The sequence below is a fragment of the Fulmarus glacialis genome, unplaced genomic scaffold (assembly GCF_000690835.1).
Source record: "Fulmarus glacialis isolate BGI_N327 unplaced genomic scaffold, ASM69083v1 scaffold46387, whole genome shotgun sequence".
Classification (NCBI taxonomy): domain Eukaryota; kingdom Metazoa; phylum Chordata; class Aves; order Procellariiformes; family Procellariidae; genus Fulmarus; species Fulmarus glacialis.
The window spans coordinates 3931-28928 of NW_009225944.1; the positions used below are offsets into that span (position 1 = coordinate 3931).

A 24998-nucleotide genomic window follows, 5' to 3' on the forward strand; every position below is an offset into this window, starting at 1 on the left:
AGAAGATGAGATCTGCAGCCAGTGATGTCGAGTGATAAATATTTTTCTGATTTTAATATATATTTGAAACAAAAGAATGGTAGCTATTCTACTGATCTACTGCTGTGTGAAAAATTTGACTTGTCAATTGGAATGCAAAAGAAACACAGATGTTCAATAAATATTTCTGTTCTGTGTTGGGGTGGAAAACAGATGATAGAGCCATATTCCAGGATGTAACAAAATACTTTCTGTTCCAATGCAAGCCTGAGAATGTAAAGTAAGAGCAGCTCCAGTTAAACAACTTAATATCAGCAGCTCTAGATAAACGTGCATCCGTCAATTTGTAATATTATTTTTCTAATCAGTTAGCCTGGAGATGCTGTGGAGGTTTCAGACCACTGGAGGAATACTCATGTGTGGGGTTTTATTGGGTTGGTTGGTTTGTAAAGTGAGAGCAGCCCCGGCTGATACAGACCTGTCAGCCTTACCCTGATTCCAGACACAGGGATGGAAAAGCTGAAAATAAAAAGGGAGAGTGCCATCACCAATGCCACTTGACAAAGGTTGGTGGAAAATGTGTTTTAAATAAAGTTACAAGTTTGGTGAGTAAAGGTAGCAATGTTATAATGTAATAATACTTAACATTTCCATAGAACATTTGGTTTACTAACCCCTGCTATCTCCACCAAGGACACTTCTGCAAAATTAGCACAGCATGCATTAAAAGGATTAAATCTTGACTAATTGGTCTCAAAACGTCCTTTTAATGTGTCACCTTCATGCAGGATGTATTTACCTAAAGATTTAAGCATGAATTAGGCTTTAGTAATTTGAAACTTTTTATCAGAGACCTAAAGGAGGTTATAACATCATCAGTGCTCAAGTTTTCAGGTAACACACAAATTGGGAGAATGGTAAGTCCTGAAGACAGGTCACTACCACTGAGCAATCTCTGAGTAAGCTGGGCTTTAGCAAACAATACATATTTTAATATAGCTCCCATAAAATTACATATCTAGGAACAAAGACTGCAGGACATGCTTTATAGGATGTGCAGCTCCCTCCTTGGTACTCATTACTTCACAAACATCTGGAGATTATACTGAGTTGTTAGCTAATCTTGAGCTCCCACTGTCACATCAGTTAGTTTGTGCTGCTGCCCACAGGTTTTGAGCGGAGAAAGATGTCACCTTACTTCTACAAGTCTTTTGCCACTATCCCACCTGAAAGTATTATGACCAAGCACAAGAAATATGACCTCGATCAAATTGAGGAAACTCACAACTTACAGGAAAATTGGGGAGAGAGTAGTTAACATTGATACCTTATGAAAATAAAGAGATGATCAAGTGAAATTCATCTGTCACTGTGAGAAATAATCAGACAACCATAGCACGAAGGACAACCCCTGAGGAAGGAAATCTGCAGGAAAGCATCTGTAAGCTGCCAGGGAAGCTGCAGGGCAGGCTCAATCAGATGAAGCCCTGAGCCTTTCCATCTAATAACCCCACTGTGGTACAGGCTCACGGTTTTTATACTGTGCTTAGGAAAAGTCTAGCTTTGCACAGCCACCGGGAAATGAGGCTGCAGTGCACTTAGCCTAGTGCAGTTTTACAGGAGACCACCCTCAAACCCCACTTTCCCTCTTTCTTAAGATACCCATGGGAATGAGAGTCCAGCAGAAGTCTGACATCTAAGTCACATTCACATCTGAGCTATGTGGATGGGGAGTGAACTGAGCATGAACATAGGTTCAAGCACATTTGATAGCGTGGGCATGCAGTCTATATGTGATGGCTGGGAGGATAAAAACTGGGGAAACGAATTACCTCTGCAATTAGTACTTTTGCAATAGCTTTTCTTGGTCCAGTGCTGGTGTTCACAATTTAAGGTGGTTATTAGGTACCTATAGGAAACCTTGGGAAGAGCAGAAAATAGGACAATGTGGTGGGCAGAAGGACTCCAAATGATTTATCTGTTTAAGAAAGTTACATTCCAGGACACCTGGCATGAAGGGAACTCACCCTTAACAGAGGACTTATTAAATATAAGGTCCAGTGGCTAGAAGCTGAAGCTAAACAAGCTCTGATTACATACACTGAAAACATTTTTACAACAGTTAATAGTCATTGGAATAATTTGCCAAGAGCTGCAGTGGGATTTCCTAGAAGTTGCAATCTCTTGTTGTTCTTAAAAGAGGAGTTCCACTTCAAACACAAATTAAGTAAGGGAAGTCCTACAGCTTCTGTTACCTGAGAGGTCAAGCGAGATGGTCATAATAGTCTCTTCTGGCCTTGTAACCTATAAATAGATCAGAGTCCCAATGGAAAAAAAAAAATCCTTATCTCAGGCATTCCCAACACCCTGTGGAAAAAACAATAGGAATGCAGAAGGATCAGAAATAATCACTTTGCAACAGTCGTGCCTAGTTCCGTATTTCTACTGAAGAGACCAAGACATTTTGTGATCTTATTCCAGAACGTCTTGTAAGCTCTTCCTTCTTGCCGTCAGAGCTCAGCCATACCCAATACACCCATTTTCAGAGCTGTTAACTAGTCAACGTTTGATAATTATAACAAAGGTTGGGTTTGAAGTTAGTGGGAGTTTTGCCATTCTCATTTAATGGGTGGATCAAACCAGAGTAGCTTTGCAATTTAAGGACACACCTCAAATTCTCCATCCAATGCAAAGTGAAACTCGGGGGAATTAAGCCACACACACACAACTGCTGAGTCTGGCTGAAAGAACAGACGTTTCTCATATACCGAGTCAAATACTGTTATATTTAGGCAATATTTGAAAAGAATACTACCTACATGAAGTGAATCATTAAATAGTCACAGTACAAATGCCATACCAGCACCAACAGACGCAAATTTATTCTGTGCAACTGTGCTGCCTGTATTGTTCTTTGCAAAAACAGAGTACTTCACAGAGCATGTATTCTCCTGCAAATTTTTTGGTTAAAAGAAAATAACAAGTCCTGTCTTTGAGTTTCAGGGAGTGTTCTGCATGTAGGAAGCAAGGGACACAGGAGCACCGATTTGTTTGATTGCTGACTTCAAAAATACAGTGAAACAGCATTTAGATTATATCAGTCCCCTCCTTTACTTACTCCCTGAGATCATTTTGATGACAAATCATCAGCAGCTAAGTGAAATCCTCCAAGTACAAAAAATACTTTGAATTGAACAAAACGGTGCAAAATGTCTAAATAGTCTGAGCCTTATGCTCAGAGCAGGACTGGATTCACAAAAGTGCTGCGACTATTCCAGCAGTACCAGCCCCTTTTACCTTGAACTTGCTGTCCATTGTTGCTGTGAGCATGGCAGAGCAGGGTTTAATGCACTTTTTCATCAGTGGGAATTTGAAGTCACGGCATTCACAGTCCAATGGGAAAGCAGGAGACCCAAGATCCTACCTGGTCTTTGGTCTGGAGCAGGGATATGAAGCAGGGTGGTTTCTGTTAGGTCTACCTCTCACCAGTGTGTGCTAACTAGCAGGCTATGGGGTTTTCTGAAACTGAGGTTTCCTCACTCATGTCTCACTCCTGAAGTTTTTGTCTTTTGGTGGTTTTTTTAATATTTGAATAATACTTTAATTCTAAACCACAAAGAAAAATGACTCTCAAGCCTGCTGGCCAGGACAACTACTGGGAGGTATGACATTTGGGCCTCTGCACCAAAAAGTATTTAAGTATTTCCTTAAAGTATTAAGACGAATGTTGCCAAGAGACATGCGCAGAATATCCTCTTAGCACGAGTACTTGCAGCTCATTCTTGGGAGAACAAAATGATAGTTGAAGTCTTCCCAGCAGAAGATGACCTGGAACTAGAGTGCCTTGCATTTCACGTGAATGCCTGAAGCACTGAGAATTAGGATGCAATGGGAACTGCTAGAACAGGAGAAGCAATGTAATTGTCAGATTTGTGAATCTAGCTCAGAAGAAAAACATTGGAGAAGGGGTTCCTCCCAAAGAAAACAATGATTTCATGTCAAATCCACAAGTAATTTTGAATCAGCCATTCCTGCCTTTTCAGTGTATATTTTGAAAGAACTGTCCAGTTGCAAATGAGAGCCTCCCAGGCTTGAGGAAGCAGGAAATTCTCCTGTTGGCAACAGGCTCCTGCTGTCTCCCACTACTGTCCTCATGAATTCGGTGACAACATTTTCACTAATTTTACAAGAAGCACAGTCAGGCCCTTTGGACAAACTGTAGAAGTCCTGTTAGAAGAACTCAGCATTGAAGAGTTTAGCTAATCAATATGCAGCCAATAGTGATTATTAAAGATACACTTCTGAAGACTTCCAAATACATATACATACATATGTATCTTTCAGACAAAAAAAAATGTTTGCACTTCAGAAATATGGTTCAGATTAGATCCATGTTTCCATAGGCTGAATATAATTTTCCTGAAAACAAAGGCAAAGGAGAAATAGAAAAGATGTGGATATTCCTCAGCAGTGTTCTTTTCCTGTCAGGGGTACAAAAAGGCTTGTGTTTTCAAGTGAAAAACATAATCATCATTTAAGACTGCTCCATAAAAAAGCACTTTTTGAACTGTAACTGTTACAAACCTCTGTTCAAAGGACTGTATGATTGGGCAGCCCTGGCAAAATAAGATAATGTTCATGTATCATGATACAAATATTCTATGAATAATCAAAACGTGAAAGGTTCATATAGGCACCTTCTGTATTAAACTAGAATGATCTGTGAGAATGGCAACTCCTGTATTTTCCTCTCTCCTATAATCCTGCTTCAATACAGGCAATAGGTTTTTTGCTGGTAGTACCAATGGAAACAGGACTGGGCAACGACAGTTTAGGACAGTGTGATGTACTACCACGATACCACACACCCGTAAACATGTCATTCCATTTGTTCGCCCAACAGCTGGCTCTCAGTATGGTATCAGATATATGATTTCTGTTGTCTTTCAGCTGGGAAAACACATTTGAATCTGTCAAAAGCCTTTCCAATGCTAGCACAGGATATATGCTTGGCTTGGACTCAGACTGGTTCCCTCATGAAACTGGTGCTTGTGTAGACATCTATAGTTTTTCAGTTCTGGCTGGGATGGGTCATAGGCTACTCAGCAACAGAACCAGGGCATTCTAATAACATTTCATTCTGCCTTTTAATTTTAAATCAAAACTATCTTGTACCCTTTTAGGTACAAAATGAGACAGCAAAAATATCATGTGCTTTAAAAACCTGGCCCACGGAACCACAAGATTTTGATGTGTCAAGATTTTAAAGCTGCCCAAAACGTTAGGAAGAAAAAAACTGACAGAACAGTCTATTTAAGAAAATCTTTCAATTTTTATTACTTTCTAGTAGTCATTTTCTCATGTGTATGTTTAAATTCTAAACCAGCTATACAATTTACCCTATAAATTTCTTCCCTGTAGAAAAAAAGGTCAAGGAAAAATCTTGGGAAAGAAAAGCTTGAGAAGGTACCATCATTCTAAATAGGCTGTATCGTTATTGCTTAATTAAGATAATGAAATGCTCAGGGTTGGAGCAACTGAAGGCTGGGATTTTACACTTGGCATTTCCTTTCTGGTTTTGTTCTTTCTGCAGAAGACATGCCCCCTTGTGGGGAGAGGTTCAGGCCCATAAACCACTGACAGGTTTGGATATCGGGCAAAAGAAACAGTTGTCACAAACCAGCTTTTTGCTTCTGAGTTTCTCATTTTTCAGTCCCTCCTTAGATGCGTGATGCTTGAGGTACCTCACATAGATCTCCTCTGTGGGTTGTGGGGAGGATGAAGAAAAGCAGCAAGCTGTAAGGCTCCTGAAGAGATTATACTAGATGGTTAACACAGTAAGAATAGTGAGGAACCGGTTCAGCTGTGTCAAATACTTTAGTTTTAGCACCTTCATGAAACAGAGGAAAACTGCCCTAAAGAAAGCACTGCATAAAAGTTTGCTCATGACAAGGGTAAGAAGACACAATTCCCTGGATCTAAATGAGCATCCTATGAACCAAAAACATCATCAGTGTAGGAATCTCTGCACTGAACTCCTTATTGGCAGGCTCTTAACCCTTGTCTAAGCTATGGTAACACTGAAATAGTTCTGAAAATATTTTCAGGTTCTTAAAAGCCTTTTTCTCCTTTTTTGTAATGTCGATTTGGCCATTACAACCATATGTTGTCCTTGCCCATACCTTGAATTAATTTTGTTATTTATTAAAACTGGTCACTTCAAAATGCCAAAAATTTAAGTGATGTGGATCGTAAACATCCACTTACCATTATTACGACAACAGATCTTCAAGTAATGTAACAACTCCACTGGAGTTAGGAAAACTGAGACTATCAAATTGCATTCAGTGTGAACACAGGGTGAGGAAACCAAACAATATGATACCTTGTGACTATTAAACACAGGGTGATAGTCGTCTTTCTCCCTTCGATATTGAAAGCATATTAATTTTTGCATACGTGATATAAGCAAATGAACTGTCTTTCCAAAACAGGTAATAGGCTGATGAAACAAACAAATGATCTTTCATTAGAAGTATAAGATAAAAACCCAAGCACGTTAAAGCAGAGAGTGTGGTAGAGTGACAGGAGGCTACTACACTCTGCTATGTAAAGAGAGGACGGAGAAAGGGCACCCAAAGTGCAACATAATGAGACAGGAAGGAAGATGGCAAGGAAAGAGAAGGGAGGAAATCTGTGCTAACAATGCTTCTATCTGAGATATTAGCATAAGACATGACAAAATAAACACCGTGTTTTCTAGATTCACATAACATATGTTAATCTCTCCTGCAGCAGTTTTTTTTCTGCCTCAAAGTACAAGAAACCCAAGATTCTCTCTTAGAAAACTGTTCATCACTTCAGGGAGAAGGGGTTATTCTACACTGGTTTGTTCCTTATACCTCAGTACACACCAAAGTCACTTTTCTTATCACTACAGATACATCTGTCTGCTTTGTTGCTCTAGACGTAAACAAACTGAAATTGGAGCATGCAGTAACCTGTCTTCTGGGTGCCAACCCTCATGACAGACTACAGGGATATTCTCTCCACTTGTGTGGAATCTTCATCTGACTTCTCTTGAAATGAGAAACTACAGAGCACATCACATAAAACCTGAAACGTGAGCTAGCCAGCTTGAGACAATTAAAATGCTTGTGACTTAGTGATTCCTATTTCCTTTCAGTTCCACGTAAGAGGATTCAGCACTTGAAATACCTGAGAACTGTAAAGCATTGCAATGTTCATCACTGTTGCAGTTGACTAACAAAATACAAATTTTAAAGTCAGTTGTTGGAAGGGTTCTGCCCTCTGCTCTCTTGTCCAACTGTTACATAACAAATTGTACACAAACTACATTAGCTTTGTGTCAGAAATAAATTTGGGTAGAATCTCAAGCCTTCCACTGAATCATCTCTGCAAAGATGGCCCATCTTTTCAGCAAGAAGCAGCCTAGAGAAAGCAAAAGAAGACGTGCTGTATTACTTGAGGACAACATGATAACGAAGGTATTAAACATAGCAATTATTACTTACCTTTCTTTGGCTAAGAGAACAGACATCCCCACCAGCTTAGCAAACTCATCAGCTGTGAGAGAACCCTTTTCAGATACCTGTCAAAAACCAAACACACAAATAAACCAACTATGGCATGAAAAGAACAATGAAGTTCTCTCAGCTGCTGAATCAGGTCTAGCCTTGTGAAGTGATAAATTGGTAGCAAATCTCTTGTGAGGACAACTAGTTTGTTTGCATTTTAAAAAAGTATAAATAATTATGAGTATTTCCCCTTAAAATTACCTCTTCTGTGTCCTGGGAAAATTGCCAAGTATAGAAAAGGAACGTAGAAAAGAGTTAAATCTATAAAAAAATCACATGGTACCCTTTCCTTCGGATTTTTTTTAAAAGATGCCTTGGGACAAAATGAGCGGAAAAATTAGAATAGCTCAAACAGCAGTATACTGTCACAATCAGTATTTACACAGCCCAACTATACTAAGTGATTCTGCAAACAGTGAAGCCTAAATGAGGAAATAAAAGACCTGTTCAGGACAGGTCATGGATTTAGAAATCTAAGTCATCTCAGATGGACGTGGAGAATTTGAGTTTAATGGGATTTAAAATATCCCCGCTGCCTATAGAAATATCCCCAAACGTTAGTACTCCACCCTGTATTACACCATACTAGAGGGATCAGTAAAAGCCACCATCACATTCAGTTGACACAAAAGATAGGTTCAGTCTTGGGACTCAAGACTTTGGTCCCATTGTCTCAACCACACTAGTTAATACATGCTAAAATGAAACCTTCTTACACAGGTTGGACATGTGGATGCTTAAAATATTAGATATGAAGTCCAGACTTATTACTGCATTGAATTTTCCAGGTAAACATGTTTTATTACCCTACAAATTAATAATTCTTCCATTTCTCCATTGCTTCAGATTCAAGCAAACTTGTAAATCCAGATGTAGTTGCCATTTCCTGCTTCCCACATAACTGGGTGGGGAGCAATCTATTCTGCATCATTCTCAGCAGTAGTCTTTTTACAGAAACTCAGATTAAGTTAGTCCTAACTTGAGATTTTATGAAGCTAAGTGATCAAATCTGAGTAATGGAAGTCAGCTATACAATCTTATATGCATATGGGTGATTAATTATCTTTCCTTCCCAATCACCTCTCATCAAGAGTGACTTTGGGTTCCTCTGATTTCTATGTCATTTCCTGTCTTCACCAGCCATTCAAAACCACATCTCTCTCCTGTCTGAAACCCTGTGACTTCCTTCCACTTCTTGTCAAAGTTTCATGTTACTGTACATTATACATTAAGTGCTTTTGGCCACAAGTCTGATCTCATCTTCCCTTTCCCTTATGGGCTAGCCTTCCTCATTCAAAGCCTCTCCCTTTACATTTTTCTATGGAGTCAAAGTCTCATATTATGAAAATAAAAGAAAAAAGGCACTTCAGTAATAAATCCACCATCTGTTGCTTTTTGCAGTTGACCTCATTTGCTATTAAGAAAAGGTTTTTCCTTTCCTTTCAAAGAGATAAGCACTCTTACTGAAGGCAACATATTAATTAGAAACCAAAAATAATCAGGAAAAAACCTAAAATGGACTAGGTATTTTTCTGTAAATATAAGAAAACAAACTGAAAGGATTAACATATATTGAAAGATTTAAGCATTTTACTTTTGATAATTTAGGATGGAATCTTTTAGATGGCTATTACATTTCTCTTACCTAAAAATCTTTTTGATGAGAGGAAAGCTATACCGTAACAATCATGCAAAACGCACTGAAGAGTCTACCTCATGTATCAAGTGCGAAGGTGTCTGTGATAGCTCTACTTTTTCTTGACTGCCCAAATCAAAGTCCTCTTTCACTTTGATGTTTAACTTTGGATACACTGAATCAGCCTTTACTCAACTTTATGAAAAACAAAAAATTACATCCCACTGAAAAAGACATAGGAAAATGCATCAAATAATGGGATAGCAGGACTTTAAAGAATCCAGAGGTAGCAAGACCATGAAGGTTTACCACACTGAGCAATTTATACTATTCTTTTTTCCTGATGAATCTAGCTTAATTCTATATGCACTACTCTCCAACTGAGCGCTCTTCACAGCAGCAAACTCAGTACAAGATGTTACACATACAATGTGCTATTTTATGAAATAAACCCAAACCAAACAACTGCCTATAACAACATTTAAGAGCTTCACTGCCTTCAAGCACATTGTGTACAGTGTCTGAAGTCCACTTCTGTTAAATGAAGTGCTTAATACATGCCATGAATTTCATCCCACAAAAGTGCAAAAGATCTGGAGGAAGGTTGAAGGTTAACAGAGTTTGAAAAGAGACGGAAAAGAGATTTATTCCTTAAGGAGAAAGCAATGACCAAGATTATTACCTGCAAAGCACTTTGAAGATGAAAAGTGCTATTTAAGTATTACTGTTAGAAGATTTGGAAGTGGAATATTTTGTATTTCAAAACCTCAAAAGGAAATCCTTTACCTCAAGTTTTTATACCTAATGTGTTTAAATTTCCCCAGCACGGTCAGAACACTGAAGGAAATGAAGTAGGCTTACAGTCTCTAAAGCAGAAGCTACCATTTCTTCTTCGTTATGAGACTGGAGTTCAATCACCATCACACCACTGTCAAATATCCGAAGCCTAAAATCAAAAGACAGACTCAAAGTAACTAAAAACCCTGTGCACCTATGGTCACATTTCTAATGCATCCACACCTATAACCACATTACAAAAGGAAAAAAAAAAAAAAAAGCTCTGTAAAATGAACTTAACATTAAAAGCATCTTGAAAATCTGAAGAGACTGAAAAGAATAGGCCATATGTCTGGGCTTAGTTAAACACTTTTCCCAGTCTGAAAAATCTGTATTGGAAGTGAAAAGAACATTGTCTTCCTAGCAAAGTGAACCATGGTTAAAAATTCATATTTCAATGCAGAGTGGACGTTGGTGCATACAGCAGCATCTTTTAAGCAAAGGATGACTTTGTTTAAAAAACCAAAAAAAAAAAAATCTACTGCAAGTAAAATATTAAGTCATCCAAGCACCATGGTCTGACTCACAAGTGCCATGTTTTAGAAATACACCTGTAAAGCTCTTACCTTAGTGGTAATTTCAGTGACTCCAGCATCTTACAAGCATTTACTAAATCCTCTGGGGACAGCAACTATTAAAATAGTAAAACACATTTATTCACAGCTTACATTTCAAGTATAGCATAACACCAAAACAAACAGTTGTAATAACTACAGCTATAAAATATACCAGGCTACAGAACATTATGAATTTTCTTCCTTTCTATTGTCCAGTCTATTTTCTTGGCTTCTATGCTCCTTTCTGTTCCCTTACTATGTGTTCTATAACAATCCTTCTTGCCCTGTTTACAGAAAGAATTGATGTATTTTGTAAAAAAAAAAACCAAAACATTCACCATTCTTTAGTATTCTCTGTCCTTTCAGGTTTCTTTCCAGATAAGGATGGATTTTCCCTTTTACATGGTATTATATAAAGCAGCATACATTATGACAACTTATAGAGATACATAAATATTACATGGAAGAAGAAGAAAGAAAAAAGGTAAAACCCCCTCATTTTAATAAAGGGTTGATCACTTCATGCTGTTAGACAGGTAGAGTGAGCAATTGGTAGGGAACATTTTTACCCTTTATCACTGAAGTACCTTAGTTACCTTATCACTGAAATACCTTTTATAGAATATTTAATAAAACCAATTTCTCACCTCTAATCCTCGTGCGCGATTTACCAGACAGTACACTTCTGTAAGTGACATGATCCCTCCTCGCTCCTGTGTTAAGCACAAGACTAGTAAGAGAAATAGCATTAATCTAGTAAACACAGTATCTCAACTTGCATTTGACTGATTAAACAAGTAAAACAGATGAGCTAAATGATGGGCCTTGATAAAAAAAACTACCCAGGCAACACCACATATTTCTAGCATGAGAGGTAAGTTGTTATATTATATCTTTCTCTAATCATTTTAAAATGCAAAACACCGATGCTACATCCAAAGACTGTGAATTACTTTGATTTTAAAGCAGAGACTAAATCACAGGAACAAGGAATTTCAATATATTAAATCTATCAATCAATTTACTGTTTTCGCTTTTCAGACATGCTCAGTTTTCCATTCTGATCATAGTAGGTAGCACATAGCTTTCACAAAAATACTGTAATATGTATGCTGTTTAGTAGACACACAGCCTTTTAAGTTGCAACATGAAATCTAACTTTTTGGTGAGAATCCTGAATTCTGTAATAGCTTCAGATAAATTATAATATGAGATATTACCAAGTGGGGGTAATCTATGTAAAAACTCTGTGCTATATTTGCAAAATATGTAATTTTTAAGCAGTTTAAAGACTGACTACTTATATTTTCAAAGTCAGTGTTGTTTCACTCTTTCTTTAAAAAAGTAATATTCTGCATCAAGGGATGAATACAAATAGAAGAAAGACTGCTAGTATGATTTTCTAAATATCACTGATATTTTGCAAATTAGAAGTTGAAATGCCATTACTCCAAAGCAGAATTCTTACTTATATTTAAACTTTCGTATTCAAAAGGAGGATATATATTCCTTCCATAAACACTGAATATGAGGCTTTAAAAATCTGAGGCTTTAAAAAGAGGCAACATCTGAGACTTTGAAAAGAGGCACAGTACTACAGCCAAAACACATTTACATCAAGATTCAGCAACACACAGAAAATGCTGGTGCAAAATTAGGTTCTTTACCTCTAATGGTGTCTGCAGTATTCCAGCTAGTTGCTTCGCCAGTTGCATATGGTAATGTGTACCAGATCCATATGTTTCCCTAGTAACTGGATTAGCGATACCCATACTCAGTAGATAGGACTTGAACCTAATAGTCTAAACAAATAAATAAATACATTTAAAAGTACATCAGCTAGTGAATTATTCTGGTTTTTAAGTGTCTTTTGATTTTACTACTATGAGGCAGTTTTGGTGAATAAATCCATTCCGTTTACTACCAATAAAGTAAATTACTAGCAAAGAGAAGGCAAGACTTAACACAATTTATTTTTGACCAGTAGAGGTCAAAAATACAAAAATTCACACGAAGGCAGTAAAATCTTTGCTTTTAAGAAAGGGTCAAAAGAAAAACTAACACTAAACAAGTCAGTCACTTTTACTTTATGTAGAACTAAAACACAAAAAAAACCAACCATGAAGTGTTCTTTATTAACTTTACGTGTATTAAATGTATTTTTTTTTTGCTTTGCATAGGCACATTTCTGTTGACTTTAAAACAAAATTCATTTACCTCATCCTCAGTGATGTCACCTTGTTTTTCTTTAATCTTATTAGCTATTGACTTGGATAACTCCACCATTTCCTTAGCCTATCAAGAAAGACGCATAGATAAGTCAACTTTCAGCTCAACAGAAAAAGCGTGCTTAAAACTGAGAAAACAAGCATAAGTCTACTTGGGTAAGTGACACATGCCATACCTTCTCCATTAGTTTGCTAAGATCCTCAAAAGCCTGAAATGAAAAGCAGATACTGCAGATCAGTATAATCACAGCATTCAGCTCCATGGACACAGTGAGCTGCCCTTGCCCATCTATCCAAGCTATTTGTAAGAGCTGCTATCCCTTTAGATTAGTATATTACAATGTGAGATATTATATATAATTGGTTGATATATCTGTTTTATATCAGGTCTTAAAATCAAAATTATACAATCCACAAACAACAAAGAATGAAGAAAAGAATCAATCACACACTTTTCTAGTATGTGAACACTAGTTCAATATGATTTATGAAGTCCATATGATAGGAAGGAACAGTGAGATACTGAGGCCCAGAAAAGATTAAACTGTCCAAGTTTATTATGCTCTCCTAAAAGCTGGGGGAAGGTTTCTTGGTGGTGATGGTAGGTTTTCTTCCAACAGTTAACCCTCACTCAAGGAGCTCTATTGTTTCTGGCCAGCAGCAAGCCAGCTGTAAAGCTACAGAAGTACTCCTCCTGACAAGACAATTTTACTTCAATCAGTAGATGTTACTAAGTGAGTAAGAAACAGTCATTTCAAATGAGCAAGGAAGAGGGTATAGGCTTTCACATGTATGCTTAACTGAAGAGACAAAACCTCTGAAAACATGTGGCAACATCTCTTCATTTAAGTATTGCATACATAGGAACAGTGGTGCTACCATAATAAACAAAAACAAGTTAAAATAATGAATTAAATAAGGTCCACAAGACAAATGATCAGATTTAAATAAATTAAGATAAAAACTAAATAAAAAGCATCCTCTGAAAACTCTAGTTGTGGACCTGAAAAACAAAATACCTGCTAAAGCAAGGGAAAAAATTATTTGTACAGAACAATTTTTTCCTAGTCTAAGAAACCTTTTATTTTGTTTCCACGAAAAAATACGTAATAAACTGGACATCCATCATAGGACCACTATTATATCAAGTCTATTAAGCTTAGTAAACTGCTACGGTCTCAAATACAACAATTCTACAACAACCACAAAGGGCATTTTTAGGCTTTAAAACATACTTTAAAAAAAGCTGAAGGTATACTGAAATTCAAAAGTTTTAGTAATGATAACCAACTAGCATTAAAAAATTTACATTAAAAAAAACAGTTAGCAACTATATTAATGCAACTATATTAAAAAGCAACTCTCACTTGTCCCATCCTCAGCAACACACATTCAGCCTTCTCACCCGCTTCTCTCAAATACATGACAACATGCCCAGGTGGCCAACCTTTTCAAACAATCTTTTTTGAACAACTGGTGTGAGAAAAATTCCTGAACCTTTTCAGCTAAAGCTTGCCTGACAGCAGCACCCAACCCTTCCAGCCACAAGTAAAGAAGGTTGCTCAGTTAGACTATGTCAAATGACCAGAGATACATCTTGCCTACAGCTTCTAGCTGTTGTTTCTATGTGATTCCTAGGTTATTCTGACTAATCCCCCAGTAGAAAGACACATTTTAGCAGAATTTGCGCAGGAAGACCCAATTGTTCCCATCTACATTTAGGTACCTTACTTAGAAGCTTATTGGTCTGAGATTCAACATGCAAAGAAGAGAGAAAGATGCCTCCAGGAAGGGGCAGGGTTTGCTTTTCATCTGAATCCCTCCTAATGGTGCCAGTGTTTCTCCACTGACTGGAGAAGTCTAGCCTCTTAAAACTTGGTACCTAAGTTAGGTATCCAAAATTAAGTGGGACAAAGTTAGGTCCAAGGGAAGAAAAGAAAATATACCACCGTATAACAATAATCTACCACTATCAGAACAAAAAGTTCTCTTTGGAATATTTCTTCTTACTTCCTAATCCGCCAAATTCAGTAATTTACAATAGATTTCCCAATCCCTAGTGTAAATCAAAGTCCTTCTACTGTACTTTTATACGATATCAACAAAAAGTTTTCTAAAAAGACTTTTCCCATCTTATTTCTAATCTCTATAACCTGCATGAAAACATCATTCATCAAAAGAACCCTTGATTTAGCTAAATAAACAGCATGCTGTGTCTAACTCCTCCTCTGCCTGACTCACTGAGGGCAGGCCTGGAAACAAAGGGGAATGTGCACACACCTAACAGGAACTTCCTCAGATAAACAAAAGGCTAAAGAACTGGATTCTTATCAGCAGTGAACAGCAGATGCAGGAAGCCTTTTCCTGGAAGCCAGGGCACCATTTTTTAAATTAAGTCATTTATAACATTTAAAGCTGGAGGAAGGCAGGATTTTACAAGTCATGGTTTTCCTCCGTTCATACAACACGTATAAATGGATTTCTTTTACTCTCTGACAAAGCTACTAAAGGAAAAAATAACCAGACAATACCTTTTGAACTATATACACACGCATGTAACCACAATACCTTTTGAACTACACACAGAACTTCATTCATTACGTTCCTCATAAACAGAAAGGAAAAAGTTTAATGCTACCAGTATCTGAAACAGCATGCAGCCTGCAAGGTACTGTAATTTATTGTGGCACACTGAATCCCATAAAGCTTTGCCACAACAACGAATCTGTTGCATGTCTTTTATGAGTACTTCTGTATTAATCTCAACTACCAAGACAGAACCAGACTATTTTTGAGGATATTGCTCCCAGGTATATATGAAGAAGTTAATTGCCTCTGTTGTTCATCAGTATTGGTATCTGGAATTCAACTATTGTGCTATTTCTGGGGAAAAGGATGGTCTCCATCTAGCCCAGGTATTTCGCAAAGATACTTGTAACATCTTGCTGATGCCTGGACTGCAGAACATTTTACTGTAATTATAAATCTAACATTTGAAAACTGAATATTTATAAGATGAAAACCTAACTTCACTACAGTTATGTGCAGACACTTAGATCAGTGTATTTTTCTTAATATATATTAAATTTTCAATTAAAACCAAAATTAGTCGTAAGAAAAAGGAAGGAAAAAAACCCCAAACTTGTAATAGTCTCTTTCTGCAGATGCCTTTGTGTTCTGCTTCCCCTGATGAAAAGTCACTGAACTCAGATTTCTAATTCTACCAAAATTAATTTTGTAAATATACACCATTAGTTTCAAAGAACAGTCTTCTTAAAAGGAACTGTTTAAATGAAGTACCTTTACACATATTGAAAAGCCAGTTAAACAAAGTAAATAACTGTAAATTATACACTCTTAATCAATTCAGACTTCTCAACAAAAACAATAAATTGTCTCAGCTGCCCCTAAAAAAAAGTGTGAATGAATGTAAATGGCTCAGACAGGTGGTTGACCTTGAAACTTCAGTAGTATTTACCTCGGAAATGTTTTTGTCAGTCTCTTTTCTTTTTTCCTCTAATTTCCTTTCGATCCCTACAATTCCTACAGCCCTTATTCTTCCTGCCTGCAAAAGAAAATAATGAAAGGAATCAAAATAGGAAATGCTAAGTTTTCTCATCTGCCTCACTGTGAAAAACCTTACATTAGAAGACAGGAAACGTTCCCCCAAAGAGCTGATATCACACATACAATATTTCATGCATTTCTTGAAAATATTTTTTAAACCAGTGTAAAAAAATAAACAGTAAGTGTAAAGCATGTATGAATTTGCTGTAGTAGACAGATAAGAAGATTATTATATTGAAGCTATTAATATGAAGATGCTTAATAGCCTGATCCAGACTGAGCATTCCAACTCATCTCAATTAAAGCCTCCCAAGTCCATGTGAACATCTATTCTAGAGCGTGAGTGTTTTCATGAAAACATAATTACCTCAAGAAATCTAGCCTGAAGAAACATAGCCACAGAAACACAATGCCAAGTGCAGTCTAATTTACCTCGCTGAGAAGTATCAGAATGGAGGTGATGGTGAACCTTTCATTTGATGCAAACTGTGTTTTAGAAAGGCTGGTACCTAAGTGGCAGTGGTGCCAGCCCTCAAATCTCTGACTGTAAAGCTTAGCACTGGTGTTAATGATTTGCTATGACTTAAGAATAAGAACAGGAGGGAAGGCATTTTCATTAAGTGATTCTTGATGCAGGATACAGGCTTCACCATTAGTCCAAATGCAACTATAGGGACTACAAATGCTCAGAAGCCCTGCGCATACCTGCGGATCCTTGTTAACTTGAATGGTCTGACCAGTAGGCATGTTCTCCCATCTCCTTTGCGTGATTTCTTCTGATAATCGTCTATAGAACTGCAAACATTAAAGAGTGACAACAGGCATTTCATAAACTAGTGCAGAGTACCTCTGGGTATTTTTAGCATCTTGGTGGTAGATGAAATAAACTTCACTGTAAGACAAAGCATGGTAACACCTACACATCCAGAGTACAACATTCATTATCTGGAAATTCGTAATGTCCAATCTACAAAAATATACACATTAGAGGAGGAGCCATGTAGTTACTAGTCAAACTCGCGTGAGTACTTCTATTGTAAGATTTTTTTTTCAGATATTCAAAATGTTCCAAAACATGCTAAAGTTAAAAACGTCGAGGTTTGCTCAAAGGCATGCTTTTAAAAGGAAGGAAAGTTGAACAATCCAATTACTATTGATCTGTTAATTCAACAATATAAAGACAACCACACAGATCAATTACACTTATTTGTTTATTGCTAGTACCAGAAGGTGGCATTAGTTAATTAGTTAACAGTAAGTGTATCCCACTGACCAAAATCCAGAAAGAAAATCTATTCCATTCTTATGGTTGTTCAGAGTTCACAGGAAATCATTCTGAAGTCATAAAGAAAACATCCGGAGTGTAATTGATATGCTAGGTAACCAGTAAGCATAGTAAGTTTGATCTTCAGACACGAACATTAACAATAAAATAAATAAGGTTACGATTAGGCAAAACACCTATACAATTACAACTAGGCATAAAACTACACTCGTCCTAAGCTGAAAACTGCTCACAAAGAAATGAAAGTGAGTCTGATCATGCATTTATAAGACATTTATAACTAACTCAAGTTGAAAATCTGATTTTCTGCAGTGAACAGGTATGGCTTTTTTCATTGTTCAAAGTTCAAGTTCTCAGTCTCTTCAAGTGAAGATCTTATACTGTGAAATTTCTTTACAGAGCACAATTTCTTTGTTTTTTAGGATAAGCCTTCTTTTAAAAATATACTACATTTTTTTAGAATGCTCAAAGCCTTTGAGATTTCATGTAGGTTAAAAAAATAAAGATTTATAAAACATAAAATAAACAAAGCTCTGAGGCAACAAAAAGCGTTCAGCAATAATATTGAAGAGATGATTAGGAATAAGTTGCTTGATTCCTGTTCAGTAGAGGGTTAGCTACAAAGAAACATCTTTTACTCTGTTAAATATTTAACAGATTTCAGAGATGTCATTTTGGAAAATCCTGTGTTCAATTAAAAAGATTAAGAAATGAAGTATAAGATGATATTAAAACTACTAAAATAAGGACAAAGCCTAATAATGCCTCTTGACATTTTTGGAACTCTATTTGCATTATTTAACCTAAGTATAGAACTCTGAAGGCTTGGAGTGTTTGTCTTCAAAAATGATGTATTGAAAAAGCTCCACCTCAAAAGTAAACATGGAAAGATCATGGAAAATTATCACTAATGCAGCAAGAGGAGAAAAGGTCCAAAGATCTGATGTGCTTGGCTTGCGTGGTACAAAACTTACCTCAATCTGCCCATGTTCTTTGAAAGAAAGTTTGATGTAGGAGTATTTGCTGCTTTGGAATGGACCAGGCTCTTTGTTTGAAGAAGCGGGATGAAGATGAACTACTATTTTGGCACTAAGAAAAAGTTAAAGGAAAGAGAAGAGGCAGCTTTCTGTAACGTCTAAAAAAATTATTTCTACAAAGTTAAGCATTTAATCAAAACCTCTACTAACTTATCTCACATAAGAGCTAAAGTGTATCAAATAATGCTTTACATTTGTGCATCAACATTCAAGTATTTTGACTCAATATTATAGTAGATCTTGCACAAAAACTACTGTAACCTCTAAAATCATCTAAGCAACATCGCACAAATTTAAAACATACCCATGTTTTAAGAATTCTTAAGAAACAAACATAACAAATTTTAACATTTCAAACAATAATTTCTGAAAAATCTTTTAGTTAAGATAAAAACTAATCGTCAAGTAGTCATTGGATTTTGGCTGTTGACTTGCAATAACTACTGCCAAAATACACTATCTTTGTCACAGGAAAACAAAAGGTCTCAGTATTATGTTTAATCTATCCCACTCATATATGTCACTTGCGAACACTGATGTGAATTTGTCCAAAACCAACATTCAAAGGTAACATGCATGGAAATAAGAGTCTAAAACGACACCTATCACCAAAACAAACCTTGAGATAGCATTATTTTAGGAACATAACAGACTTCTATCACAGCATGACTGCAAGTCCGCCATTCCCATTTCATTTTACTAACACTTTTTTTCATGGGTCTTTATTTACTTGACTTCTCCAGCATTAGTGAATTACCTGATTTCTTCTGGATACTCCTAGCATATTACCTTACCCATCTGACTGTAGGCTGCAAGCAGATGTCAACTACATATATATTTCTCCAGTTAATATTTTTTCCTCTTTTTCTTGTGAAACTTCTTTATAGACATACAATACTGAATTAGTTATTCAAGTGAGTGGAAACACTTGAGTTCCTTCTAACCATCGCTAGCGTTTCCATGCTTAAAATCAATCATATGGTCATGAAAAGTTATATAATATGGGATCTGGCAGAGTTTCTATCCCCAACCAGTTCTTTGGCACAAAAGACTGAAATTAGCTTTCAAATTTAGATCCAGCAAAATCCCTATTGTCATTTATAACTAATCAAATGAAAATGGCAAGCTAGAACACATACTTGTTTAGTGGTTACAAGACAGTTATTTAACAAACCACATCAAACATTGCTTTGTCATGACTCTCTTACACATTTGATCTCAAGTGAGGAAAGCAGCTCCTTGTGGCTGTCAATCTGGAAACTTGGATTGCAAATGGAACCTACCATGAATTAATACATAATCTTGGGTACCTCACATAACATGCATGGGCAAAATATCCATCTGGAAAAGACAATGACTATCACCCTTACCTTTTTCCTATCCCAGCTGCTTGCTCTTCAATAAAGACAATCTGAGACAGAGGTATAGCAATGCAGCACTCCTGGAATAATCAATGCAAACACAAGTGAAATTAAGCCACATCCTGACTATTCATTCTCTAAAACCGAGTGTTCTCTTTCTCCATTTCACAAACAGTACAGATTTCTACAGGTGCTGCCTGAGGTACTCCATATGAAATATGATGGTAACAATAGAAACAATCTATTAAAGAGAAATATAAGTAGAAAACTTAATACAAAGTTGAAACTGAGTTCTAGATAATCAAAAAAACAACTTAAGTGTCAGTGTGTCAACTTTAGACACCTCAAGCTAGATTCATAGAAGGACCTGGGAATTTAACAAATCTTGAGTTCAAAATTTAAACACTAAAATTTCCACGCTATTGCAGCTTATCCCTGTAGGTGCACAATGCTCATAGGTTCTTAACATTTTTGCATTTATGTTACTTTGGGAGCTAAAACAATATCCAAAAGCACCAGTCTTTTAAGTGTTGAATGTCTAAAAAACTAGACTATCCTCTGAGTGGAATAGGAATTTCTCCATCTATCCCACACACAAGGACTTAATCCAGCAGTTGATGCATCTCAACACACATTTATTGGACTGTGCTTTAGACAAAACAAAGCAGAGCAAGAAACAAGACTGTATCCATCTGTGGGAGACTAACCTACCCAGGCTAAACTCTTTCTATATGCATTTGAGACAGAAATTGCTAAGGGAGCAATTCAAAGCATCTAATTAGGTGCCTGGTCTTGTTTAGGTTGAGTGTCCTTTGGTGAATGTTGTCTTCCACACCGTGTGCTGATAGACACAATCACCCAGAATACAGGAAACACAGGTTACATTCCCTCTTTGAACCTCTCTTCTATCTGCCACGAGGGTGTGCCTAACACCAGGTTACAATGAACACTGTTACGGGGCCTTCTCAATCCCTGCTACCAAAATTGTTCCTCTTTGCATGAAATGATTAAATACTCATTAAATTGGAGATTAGGGAAGTATGCATGCAGGAACTCTGACTAATGAGTAAATCTCTCATTGGGAAAAAACATGGGTTGTATTTCCTGTTCTAAAAACTCATAATACAAGCTATTTAGATTCTTCTATGGCTCCAGATTCTATAGCTGTTATACAGAATAGGTTACTGTTTGTAAAACAACCACATAACGCTGGACACTTTACATATAGGCAAAATGATGCTTCTGTAAAAAAAAGAAAAAGTTTTTGAAAATGACAAAAGAGTCCAACTATATATAGTATGTACACTGTCAAAATGATCGATTCATTTAGTTCACAATTAGAAAGTTATGAACTTATTGTAAGCACAAGGACTTAGAATCACCCCTTCCTGGTGAGAGAAGCAAGAGGAAGGGATACAAAAAGAGAGCTGTGTTAAAAATGCTGTGAGTTTACTCGGATTTTTTTTTTCCTAATGTCTCTTGCTCACATTATGCATGATTTTATGATTTAAAATGTTGTACAAATCTAGCTATGTAACAAACTTAAAAGAACTACATATTTTTTTTTCCTTTTGGAAATCACTGTATTTTCTATACTGTTCAATTGCAGATGGTATGTAACAACAGCAGCTAAAAAAACCCACAGCTGTCTGTTTTTGTAAAAAGGTTTGCTATGTTAACCTAATTACAAGTGCCCCATTTATTACTAAAGTTTGCTGACACAATAAAAAAGGACTCTCTCTACAAGTTTATTCTAGGTAAGCTAGCTAAGGTTTCTAAGGCTGATGTTATATCACAGCTGAGCTTAGCCAACAACTCACCATGAAAATAAAAAGGCATTGTGCTCCTCATGTTTCAATCCTAAGAGCTTGAGATAGAATCAGCTTCATTTACTGCACTAACAAAGTTATTTGTGTACCATAGATTTAAAATTAAAAACCAAACCTGGCTCCACTGAGACAGAATTGGTCTGTATTAGATCAGAACTGGGTAATTTTTGCCCATCTCCTGGCCATATGTTTCTGCCCCTTCTCTTAATCAAGCCTGGAGCTTGTCAGAATCTTTGCTGAGTTAAATTAATTTGTTAAAAGAAAACTATTTTTCTTATTCTCCAAGTTTCTTCTCTGCTAATTCAGCAAATTCAATGATCTTGATACAAGGAATCATGTAGCCTAGGAGCAGGGGAAGTCAGGGACAGTACATGAATGTCATCCTTTTGTTGGGAAGGAGAGAATGGGGATATGGACAGTTGTTAGACTTGCTAAAGCCGTAACACTTAATGTTACTCCAAGCAAGTAAAATGTCCAAGTGAGATTAGAAGCAGCGCATGTTGCAGTACGTGTCCATCTGTCAAGAAGAGACGCTGATGAAGAAATAAGAGATTAATTACACAGCTGGTTTAGCACAACTAAATTACTTCACCCTGACTGTGCCAAAAAAAAGTTAATTTATACAGGATAGTTCATGATCTGGACAATCAACCCCTGACTTCTTTAATGCTAACGCCACCCTGGGGCCTAGCTCTCAAAACATTTTGAAAAATCTGTACTAAAAATAGTTCTCCTGTTCCTGCAAACAATCCCTAAGGAAAAAAATATATTGCTTTGCCAAATTAAGAACAGCCTTGGTGACCTTACCTTTAGAAATCTCTTAGTAGCTCCCTGCTTTGAAGCAAGAATTTGATACTTGGTAGGGAATGGCCTTTGGGTATGAGAGGTACTTCAGCTATGAGCAAGGATTTGATACTTGGTAGGGAATAGCCTTTGGGTATGAGAGGTACTTCAGCTATCCTTGAGCAAAACTAGCCCAGTGAAATATAATAGGCCTTTGAAAAGTTGTCATCTGAATATGCTCTGTCTAAACTTTGGCTTCCGGGGCTAAATTTCTAAAAGATTGTGTCCAAAATGAGCATAATCCAACCTGGTTCTGAAGAGGACTTCTCCTTCAATTGCAGCTGCAAAGTGGTGCACGTTGTCACAGTCTATGCTTAGAGCTTTCTACGTGTCTGTAGTCTTCCTCACCCATTTTTAGCCTGCAGTCTCAGGCTGTGGCTTGATGATACAAAGCTTTCAGCAGCAGTATTACAGTGTAGTTCTGACACTGCCACTTAACCTCCATAGCAGTGAATTCTCCATAGCAGTACAGACAAATGTTCTGGCTTATTGAAGGGATGGTTCAGCAGAAGAACAGGCAGTTGGTAAGGTAAAACTCGTACAAAATAACACAGCCACAAAACACATCCTATTACCAAATCATGGTCTGGGATTATATGGTGGGAGCAGGTGACAGGGAAACTTGGACTTGAAAACACAGTGAGGAAGAAAAGGCCTTGCTAGACAAGGAGCATGGGAAAGGAGTTCACGTTATGATTTGCCTGACACATTCAACTTCAGTCTCAAAACCAACGTTTTTAGTGCATGATACCAGCCTCTCTTCTCCTCTATTTTTGTGCCATGGAAAAAGAAAATTTGTTTGATTTATTCCCATCCCTCCTCATCTCTGCATGATCATTTTATTAAAGCAGAATTGGGTGCGAGGACATTCCTTGCACATAATTTTCTTGCCACTGTGAGCAAAAAAAATGGACTAAACTTGTAAGACAAAACACACACAAAGGAAACAAAAATATCTCTGTGTGCAGTCTTTTCACTGCAAGCTACCTGTTGTTTATTATGGAATTTACAATTGAATGACATAAAAGAGACAAAAGTGGGACTTACATGATTCTTCTGATCCCTCCAGATTAGCCTGTGTGTGCTAAGCAGTAATACTCCACTATCAAATTTCACCTAAACAGGAAAAATAAAACAGATCAACAACAAATTTAACCAGCAAGTTGCATAAATACTGATCTTGGAAACATTATACATTACCACAACATAGCAATCAGATTCAACAAGCCAATATTTTGAGAACACTCTCTTTTTTCAGAAAACACAATAAATGAAGTTTAGGAAACAATGGAGAAAATTAGTATAAAAGGATTAGATGGATATACACAAACTTCCTTTTTCAACTGTATAAACTTTCCCCCAGGAAATCCTGAAGGATCCTCCCTCCATATGCTGTGCAAGATATACAAACATTCCTAAATACCATGTTTTAAACAGGGCTATTGGCTTTGGAACACTATTTGCTGACAAAGAAAGTAAGAGTTATACAAAAAAGCAAAGCAACCTAATAAGAAGGTGCTACGCACAGACTGAAATCTTCCAGTCTATCACATAGGAGTATTGCTTCTATCCATTTTACTGTTGAAAAGTTCTTTATTTATCAGACAGCAATCAGTATGTGGAAAGTCTGTGTTAGCAATTTGCTTCCTACTTGTAAAACTTGAGGCACGTTTTCACAGTTTTTTATGAGGGTATGCATCTACTGTGGTGTGGAAAAATGAAGAGATCAAGAGTTAGTCCAGCAGTGAAGCGAAGTAGTAGGTGTGTAGAGCACAGGGCAAGAGAGCACCCTTCACGACCAGAGCTAAAGAGCATTTTACAGCAACCAGGATGACTCAAGTCTGAACTGTATGGCATGCCCTGTACATGACATCAAAGCCAAAGCGGACAGCTTGCTGTGCGGATCAACACGGGGGCATGCTGAGCCCCTGACACGGGAAGTGACAGCCCAAGCAGTGGACATCAAGTTTCACGACAGTGACACCAGCTACACACGCCCTGTGGGGATGCCAACCCTCCCTCCATGTGGCACACACCGTCCAAGGCCTTTCTCGGTCCCACAAAGCCTGGATCTCCTCCCGAACAACCTTCTCACAGACCCAAACCCTGCCAGACCCTGGAGCAAAACGTACCCGCCCTCCTACGCCTCTGACCGATGCTCCGCCCGCAGCCCAGGCCCCTTCACACCCCTTGCCCGATACCACCCTTAGTCACGTTCCTCACCGCCCCCTCAGCTGAGGG

The 24998-nt window shown here is 37.2% G+C and overlaps 1 protein-coding gene across 1 annotated transcript; it reads right to left on the minus strand.

Moving 5' to 3' along the window:
* Positions 1 to 7132: 7132 nt before the first annotated feature.
* On the minus strand, positions 7133 to 23873 carry VPS36 (vacuolar protein sorting 36 homolog (S. cerevisiae); the record flags this gene model as incomplete). The annotated part of the gene is made up of 13 exons (XM_009582645.1): positions 7133 to 7431; positions 7515 to 7591; positions 10075 to 10159; positions 10617 to 10681; positions 11255 to 11320; positions 12275 to 12409; positions 12825 to 12902; positions 13012 to 13044; positions 16314 to 16400; positions 17108 to 17197; positions 18662 to 18776; positions 20095 to 20165; positions 23805 to 23873. Coding segments are annotated over 13 exons (1065 nt in total), but the record flags the coding sequence as incomplete, so codon positions are not given.
* Positions 23874 to 24998: the final 1125 nt, after the last annotated feature.